Genomic DNA, 8658 nt, shown 5'->3' with positions numbered 1-8658 from the left:
CTTTCATTATCTTGGCTTCCACTGCCTCCCCTTGCCTTGCCTGGACCCCTTGCCTGCCCCTCCCTTTCGTCGTCTTGCCTTCCCCTCTGTTGTTTTGCCTTGTTTAACCCTCCCTTGCATAGCGTTTCGTACCCTTCCTTTCTTTGCCTTACCTACCCCACGCTTGCCTTGCCTTGTATTGCTGCCCTCTTGAATTGCCTCTCCCTCCTTTGCCTTTCCTCACCGACCAACCCTTCCGTTCCCTTGCCTTGCCTCCCCCTCCCTTGCCGTTGCCCCCATTTCGACACATGACTCGGGGGGCGCGGGCGGTCTCGTCCCCTCGCTGCCCCTCCTCGCTGTTCTCTCCCTCGTGTTTTTGCGTCGAGGGAGTGCTCCTGGCCTCCCGCTCCCTCGCTATGTTCGGAGTGGACACCCCACCCTGCAGCGCCCGCTCCTCCAGTCCCTCGCTCTGGGGACGGCGCTCTACTCCCCTCCCGCCCCCAACAGCTCTAAGCCAATCGGTTGCCAGATACGCCAGGCCTCGGCCAATCAGAGCGCTTCGTGCTTCGAGTCACCTGTTGCCAGGCAGATCAGCAGAACGCAGCGCCCCGCACAGACCCGCGGTGTCTCGCAGGGCTGCGAGCCCAACCCGGACCGCAGCCTCTCCGGGGAGGGCTCTGCGGAGCGGGGAAGTGCAAATCAACCAGACCGCTATCTTCTGATGCTGTCCGAGGGCTGTGGCTGTGGCGGGTGCCGAGAGTGGCCGGTCAAGGTGGGGGCAAGCCTGGGCTTCGGGCGTCCAGAGGTTTAGGGGGTCCCAGGAAGAGCCGGGACTTGCGAGGTCAAAAGTACAAATTTTATTAGGAGGAGGTAAATGGGGCCCTCCCACACTGCATTGACCCTGGCATCCGGGGGAGACCCAGGCATCTGGGGTGTTGAATGGGGGCACCCAGGGATCAGGTGGTCAGGTGTCAGGTGAGTTGGGATGGAGTCACGCAGGGTTCAGGCAGAGTCGGAGGGGGTTAGGTAGGGTCACAGCTGGAGTCATAGCCGGTGTCAAAGTGAGGCATAGGGTTGGCAGGGGTGAGGCCGAGGTCAGGTGGGGTCAGTCAGGGGGTCACAGTCAGCCAGGTTCAGGCAGTGTCACACAGGGTCAGGTGAAGTCAGGTGTATTCAAGAAGGGTCAAAAAAAACTCAGATGAATCACAGTGTGTTCAGAAAAGTAATAAAATGGTCAAGTGGAGTCAGGCCAGGGTCAGGGTAAGCCCCGGGGCTGGCAGGGCACCATACGCAGGCGAAAGGAGGGGCAGCGCAGCACCGTGCCCGGCGAGCCCCTCAGCCCCGGCAGTCCCTCCGGGCCCGGCTCCAGACGGAATTCCCGCAGGATCAGCCCCAGGAACACGAAGAGCTCGGCCCGCGCCAGCCCCTCCCCCGGGCACGATCGCGCCCCGCAGCCGAACGGCAGCAGCGACCGCGAGGGGGCGCCCGGCGCCAGGAACCGCTCTGGGGGGCAGCGGGTCAGCTCCGAGGGGTGCGGGAGGACCCGCCGGCTTGGGGGGTTCGGGGGGGACCCACAGGCTTCGAGGGGTGCGGGGGGACCCACAGGCTTGGGGGGAGCAGGCGCGATGGGGGGACCCAAGACTAAGGGGCGGACCTCCACAAGTTTGGAGGGAGCCTGGGGGTTCCCCAGGTTGGACCTCGGGGTTCAGAATGGAGACATGGGGGTTTGGGGTGACCCAGGGGCTCAGAGGGAGCTTAAGACTCGGGGGAGACCCCAGGACGACAAAGGGGATTCACCTGTTTGGAGAGGGTTCAGACACCTGAGGGGGGTCTCAGGGGTTTGGGGGGAGGGGGGGGGGAGGTAGAGGGGAGGAACAGGTTTTGGGGGGTACACAGGGGATGGGGGGGGGGAACCACAGGTTTGGGGGAGGGGCTGTGGGGTTTGGGTGGTTCAGGCATCGGGGGGGCACTCATGACACCAAGGTGTTCCCAGGATACCCAGGAATCAGGGAAAACCCCGTGGCTGGGGGAACCCAGTTTGATGTTTGAGGAAACCCAGGAGTTCGGGGGGGCACTCAGAGTGCAGGCATATCCACATACCGGGCAGGAAGACCTCAGGGTGCTGCCAGATGTCAGGGTCCTGTTGGGCTGCCAGCAGGTTGGGGACCAGGACAGTGCCGGCCGCCACGGGGAGCCCCCCAAGACTGGAAGGGGACAAGGTGCATGGAAATAGACTGGGGTCTGCTGGGGACTACTGAAAGCTGCATGGGCGATACCGGGACCTACTGAGGCTCTCTGGGGGCTCACTGGGTATGACTGGATGTCTGTTTGGGTCTACAGGGTCTATACTGAGATCTGGTAGGTGCTACTGGGAGTTATTGGGTGTCTGTTGGAGTCTGCTGGGGCTCTCTGGGGTCTCCTGGGATCTATTGGGTGCCTACTGGAATTTACGGATGCTGTACTGGAATCTACTGAAGCCATACTGAGACCTACTAGAATTTATTGGGGGTCTACTGGCATACTGGGTGGGATCTGCTAGTGCCATACTGGGATCTGCTGGAGTCCTACTGGAGCTCTCTGGTATCTACTGGGTATCTGCTGAGGTCTACTGGGGCCATACTGAGGTCTACTGGGCTCACTGGGAACTGCTGGACCCATAGTGAGCTTTTCTGGGGGCTACTGAACGTCTACTGGGGTTTAGTGGGGCTACCTTAGACTTACTGGGATATATTGGGAACTCCTGCTGGGATCTTCTGGGCTCTGCTGGGGCCTACTGAGGCTATTCTGGGATCTTCTAGGTTCTACTGGGTGTCTCTTAGGGTCTACTGGGGTCATTCCAGAACCTGCTGGGGCCTAGTGGAATGTACTGGGGTTATACTGGGGCCTACTGGGACCTAATGAGTCTTACTGGGATTTATTGGGGTCTGTTGAAGCCTACTGGGTCCTACAAGGACTTACCAGGCTGTATGGGTCTATTGGAGTCTACTGTGGCCCTACTTCTACTGGGCCCTTCTGGGATTTACTGGTAAATATTTTGCATATTTGGGTCTTACTGGGGTCTTACCCGGGCCATACTGGGACCTGATGGGTCTTAGTGGGACTCGCTGGGGTCTATTGGGCTCTGCTGGGTTCTCCTGGACCCTACTGATGATAACAGGCGGTCCCTTCCTGTTCTCTGGTGGTTGCCCCTCACCCAGGCTGGCCGGTGGCGGCTCCTCCCTGCCCTGCCCTGGTACCTGGTGTGGCGCAGGGCGCAGTGGGGCAGCGCCAGGGGCGCAGGGGGTCGCAGCCGCAGGGTCTCGCTGACGGTGGCCTGAAGAAGGGGCAGGCGCCCCACGTCCCCTGGCCCGGGTGGTCCCTGTGCCCCCTGCAGCTCCGCCCGCAGCCGCGCCTGCAGCTGCACAGATGTGCCATGTCTGCCATGGGGTACCAGGGGAGGGAGTGCATCCCAGGGGGTACACAGTGGCAATGGGATGACAGGGCGACTCCCCAGAACCCCAGACCCTCCCAAACTCACCAACCTGCCCCTGGGACCCCAAACCTTCCCCAAGCCTGGCCCTCTCCCTTGGCAACCCCCTTGAACTCCCAGATACTCCCCAAACCTGTCCTGGAACCCAACCCCCCCCCCCCCCCCCCACCCCAAACCTGCTCCTCCCTCCTCCTTGGGGACACCCCTGAGCCCCCAGATCTGTCTCTTGGGACCCTCTATCCCCAGACCCTGAGCCACCTCTCCATGGAAACCCCAAACCAAGGAGCCACGTGGGGACACAGACACAGCTCTGCAATGTCTGAGACATCCATGTGGCACCTGAGGGTGGTGCAAGGGCACAGTGTCAGCCATGGGGAGGGGGACATGGGAGACATGTAGGACACACATGGGGATATGGGACCCCCAAGTACACACATGAAGCCCTGGCACTGTACAGGGGACACAGGGTGCCACACATCATCTGGGGGCAGAGCAGCAGGAAATCCATGGAGAAGGGAACATGAGGGACATATGGAACACATATAGGATGTGGTGGGGGACACAGGACCCCTGGGGACACACAGGACTCCCCAGGGCTGCATGGAAGACATGGAGGGACGTGTTTCACCTCGGGGCGGTGCAGCAGGAAGGCCACAGCCCAACCCAGAGCCGCAGCCGTGGTCTCGGTGCCCCCAATGAACAGGTCCACCAGCGCCATGTGCAGCCGGGGGGGGCTCAGGGGGCCCCCCCGTGCCCCAGGATTACGCCCCAGCAGTGCCCCCAGAACTGTGTCCGGGGGAGGGGAGGGGCATGCCTGGCAAAGGGGTGACACATGTTGGGGGTTTCTCCTGATCCCCAGCTGCCCTCAAACACGGGAGTCCCTTCCAAACCCCCAAGTTCACTTAAACCCCTGGCCCTCCCCCAGACCTTATATCCCTCCCAGACCCCTGGCTCCTCCCATCCCCTTGGGTCCCCCCAAAATATGTGGGTGCCCCCAAGCCCCTGGGTACCCCCCCAAACTCCTGGTTTCCACCCAGAACCTGGGTCCTTCCAGACCCCCATGTAGCTTCCAAACCGCTGGGTCTCCCCTGAGGCTCTGTTCCAACCACACCACTCCTGACCCCAGGCTGCCCCCCAGCTCCCCGGACCTCCCCACCTGGTGCCGCTGGATCTGGGTCTCCACAAACGTGTCACGGTGCTGGACAAGCTGCAGCAGCTTCCGCAGTCCCGGGTTGGGCAGGGCCTGGGCACACGGACTCCATAGGGACCCCCACCCCCAAGAAACCTTTGACCTCAGAGAGACACCCCCTCCCCCAGAGACCCTGCCTGAGTCTCCTGAGCCCCAGAGAAGCCCTATGGCTGGTCCCCTGGGCCATACAGACCCCTCCAATGTCCTATAGGCACCCTCAGCTCCATAGAGACACTTTACCCCACCTCAGCCCTATAGAGCCCCCACAACTGCCCCTCCCAGGCCCACAGAGATCCCCAACACCATATAGACCCTGTAACACTCCCCCTGGCCCCACACAGACACTATAACCCCCGTCCAGCCCCACAGAGACACCATAATTCCCCTCCTAGTGTTATACAGTCCCTTCCCAGTGCCACAGACACCACCCAAGCTCTCTATGGACCCTATAAGCTCCCTGTCAGCCCTCCATACCCTTCTCCAGTCCCACACAGATCCTATAACCTCACTCCCAACCCCATTAATCCCACCAGCCCCATATCTCTCCCATGGGCCACATAATCCTCCTGAGACTCACAGCCCTTCCCAGGCCCCCAAGGGCCCATAGCCCCCTGTAGTCCCCCACAATTCCCTCATTGCCCCCATAGGGCTCTATAGCCCTGGGCTCCATAGACCCTCACGCAGCAAAAAGGCCACAGCCCCACAGCCACCCCCAGGAGCTGCCAGGCTCACCCGCAGCAGGGGCAGCAGGTCCAGCACCCGAACACTGCTGTGCCCCCAGACCTGCAGCAGCTCCCCCAGGCAGCGCGAGAAGGCCCGGAGCTCCCCTGGAGGGGGCACCTGGAGGAGGACACACCTATGTACTGCCCAGTACTCAATTCTCTCTGGATCTCCCAGAACACCCCCAACATCATTTCAGACATTCGGGTCCCCTCAAACTCCAGTGTGCCCCCAAACCCCTGCCACCCACCCACAAATTGCTCAGTCCCCCCAAACAGCTGGATGTTCCCTTCACAAACTCCTGGGTCCCCCCAAAGCCCCTGGGCCTCCATAAAAACTGGGGTCCTCCTCCAAACCCCTGTCTCCATCCTGGGCCCCCCCCAGATCCCCACCAGCTCCCCAAAGAGGAGGCGTGCGATGGTGCTGCAGGTGTGGAAGGTGAACACCTCAAAGGGGTCCAGGGGGGCCTCCCCATGTGAACGCAGCTCCTGGGGGAAAGAGGTTAGAGAGAGCCCCGGGGGAAATAAAGGGGGACTCCAAGGCTGGTTTAGGGGGTCGCACAAGAGAAGTGCAGAGCTCTGAGGGAGTTTTGGGGACTCACAGGGATAATGCCCTTTTAGGGTGCAGAGGGTGAGGTTTGGGTGGGTCAGTTTTGGGGGACAGTGGTGTGGGTGCAGGGTTTGGGGATCAGGTTTGGGACGCAGAGATTGGGGGTTGAGTGCAGGGGGCAGGGTTGGGGGGGCAGTTTTCAGATGCAGGGGACATGGTTAAGGTGCATGGGTGGGGTTTGGGTGAAGGGAGTGGGGTTCAAGGTATCAGTTTTGGGGTGCATGGGGCAGGGTTTTGCTGGTCAATATTGTGTGGGGATCTGTTTCAGAATGCAGGGAGGATCAGTTTTGGGGGTGTTGGGGTTGCAGGAGGATCATTTTGGGCAGAAGTCGGTTTAAGGATCTCACCTCACACAAGTTCTGGCCCTGCAGCCAAAGGAGGGGCCCGAGACGCCCCCCAGCCCGTGCCAGTGCCCCCCGAACTGCTCCCCGCTGCCGCCGCCAGCCAGGGCAGGGGCCTCCCAGTGCCAGGTCCCGGCCCCCCCGTGACACCAGCGACCCTGGCGTTGGGCAGAAGCAGTCAGGGACCCCCAGAAACCCCCTCCTGAGGAGCCCCTACAGGGACCCACCTCCAATACACCAGGGGTGTGCTACAGAGCCCCACTACCTCATAAAGCCTCCTTCAACCCCATAGCCGCCCCCTCCATAGGACCTGCCTAATGCCACCCTGGAGCCTGAAGGGTGTGTCTGGTGGGGCAGAGACCTCTAGAAACTGCCCTAGCCCCTACAGGCAACCCACCCCTCCAGAACTGCCCCCCCCCCGCCCCAGTACCCACGTCCCCAGCTCCATAGGGACCCCCTCCCAATTCCGTAACAACCCCTTCAATCTCATAGGGACGCCCTCAAAACCCATAAGGCCTTGCCATTCCATAGGGCCCCCCAAACCCTTAGTGACCCCCCCCAAGCCCCACAGAGAACCCCACAAAACACACAGTGACTCCCTTCAAATCCCCCGAAGGGCTTCACTACACACAGGATACTCCCCAAACCCCACAGGAACCCCTCCAACCGGCCCCCCCTGCCCCCATACCTAGATAACTGTGGGGGCGCCCCAGCCAGTCCCCCCAGTGCCGGACCAGCGCCTCGCGGATGGTCGCCACCGAGCTCGGCACCAGCACTTCTGCAGGGAAGAGGAGGGGCTGGGGGTACTCCAAAACTGGGGGAGATCCCAAACCAAGTGGGGAGTCCTGGCGTGGGATTTTGGGGGGAGCATCGGGGGATTAGGGCCCCAAGAAAGGTTTGGGGGGTTTGAGGAGAGGTCCCCACGGCAGGGAGAAAGGGCAGGGTTGGGGGGCCGGAGAGTCCCTGGGGAGCAAGGAGGGGGGTTTGGGGGGCTGTGGGATCCCGGGCGGTTGGGCCGGGGTGGGGTTCGGGGGTCCCGGGCGGTTGGGCTGGGGTCGGGTTCGCGGGTCCCGGGCGGTTCGGTCGGGGTCGGCTTCGAGGGTCCCGGGCAGGTTCGGTTGGGCACTCACCGCGACCTCCCGCGCGCAGGCGCAGCACGGGCCCGTGCCGCCGCGCCAGGCGGCTCAGGTGCAGCGCCCCCTGCGGGTGCAGCAGGTGCAGCGCGCCCCAGCGCGGGCCGCGCCCATCGCCGCGCCGCGACAGTCGCGACAGCCGCGACAGCAGCGACAGCGACAGCAGCAGCGACAGCAGGCCCAGCAGCAGCGCCGCAGCCGCCATGGCCCGCGGGGGGGGGGCAGCGCGGAGAGCCCTTATATTGGGGAACCCCGCAAGCACGCCCCATGCAGCCCCACCTCCTAAGTCCTGCCCCTCGCAGGTGGCGCACACGCACCCCACCACGACAACCCTCCCCCGTAAGCATAAAAGTGGACCCTAGGCCCAGCCCCATAAAAAGCTCCCCTTAAAACCCCACCTCTTGAGGCTTGGGCCTCACACACGAGGCTCAAAGCCCCGTCTCACATCAAACCCTGCCCCCCACCGGCCGCTCTGCCTTTATAAAGGGGAGCCCTGCCCCCCGGCCCTGGAGGCAGCCCCCCATCCTCCCCATCCTCTATGAAACAGACCCGTAGTCCCTGCCCCAGGATCCCTGCCTCCTGATGCATTGATTCCTCCATAAAGCAAACCTCTAATCCCTAACCCCCCAAAATGACCCCACCACTATAAAAGTGCCTCCTCAAGCCCTGCCCCTCCAAACACCACCTTATAAAGGGGACATTTTAAGTTTCACCCTCCTCCTCACCTCCCCAAATATCCCCTATCCCAATTCCCACAGCCCTCGTGGAGGTGCTCCCACCCCCCCTTAAGTCCCTGCACCCAGAGCCTCCTTCATGGGCACTTGCCCCCAATTTCCCTCACTCTAGCAGCAGCATTTGAGGATCAGAGACATTTATTGGGGTCCAGCAGTAGTGAGGGAGGTCTCCAATAGAGTGTGAGTCCTAGGGATGTCCCCTTGGGGGATGATGTCCCTCCAGTTCCTGGGTCCTGGAATGATTACAGGTGGGGACCCACAATAATCTGAGAAGTGCTGAAGTCAGGAAGGGGACCCCCACCCTGGGATGTGTTGCTCAGGGAGTTTGCAGGATGCCATGGTGGGGGCCCTCAGGAGGGATATTGAGAAGGGAGTTCCAGGTGGGGGATGTCTCAATGTGGGGATCCCCCAGGGATCATAGGATTAGGGATGTGAAGGTATCAGGAGGGGGGCCCCTGTGGGTGGGTGCCAGGGATTGGGCCAT

General features: G+C 62.1%; 1 protein-coding gene across 5 annotated transcripts; it reads right to left on the bottom strand.

Moving 5' to 3' along the window:
• Positions 1 to 821: 821 nt before the first annotated feature.
• CYP21A2 (cytochrome P450 family 21 subfamily A member 2) lies at positions 822 to 7730 on the bottom strand. Of its 5 annotated transcripts, XM_071417717.1 has the most exons (11): positions 7438 to 7730; positions 6996 to 7085; positions 6314 to 6465; positions 5750 to 5845; positions 5370 to 5477; positions 4605 to 4691; positions 4077 to 4262; positions 3216 to 3376; positions 3044 to 3123; positions 2080 to 2183; positions 1193 to 1482 (listed from the first exon to the last, which is right to left on the bottom strand). In XM_071417717.1, exons 1-11 carry the CDS (start codon positions 7643 to 7645, stop codon positions 1366 to 1368), a joined length of 1389 nt encoding a protein of 462 aa, XP_071273818.1. In that variant the 5' UTR covers positions 7646 to 7730; the 3' UTR covers positions 1193 to 1365. The 5 variants fall into 5 exon arrangements, with proteins under 5 accessions (XP_071273817.1, XP_071273818.1, XP_071273814.1 ...); XM_071417716.1 differs by lacking the exon at positions 3044 to 3123 and having other exon boundaries at positions 822 to 1482; positions 7438 to 7726; XM_071417713.1 differs by lacking the exon at positions 1193 to 1482 and having other exon boundaries at positions 1489 to 2183.
• Between the last annotated feature and the right edge of the window lie 928 nt (positions 7731 to 8658).

The sequence above is a fragment of the Agelaius tricolor genome, unplaced genomic scaffold, assembly GCF_023055355.1.
Source record: "Agelaius tricolor isolate 1412-34295 unplaced genomic scaffold, bAgeTri1.0.p SCAF_70, whole genome shotgun sequence".
NCBI lineage: Eukaryota > Metazoa > Chordata > Aves > Passeriformes > Icteridae > Agelaius > Agelaius tricolor.
This window is presented reverse-complemented; position numbering and strand designations above follow the sequence as displayed.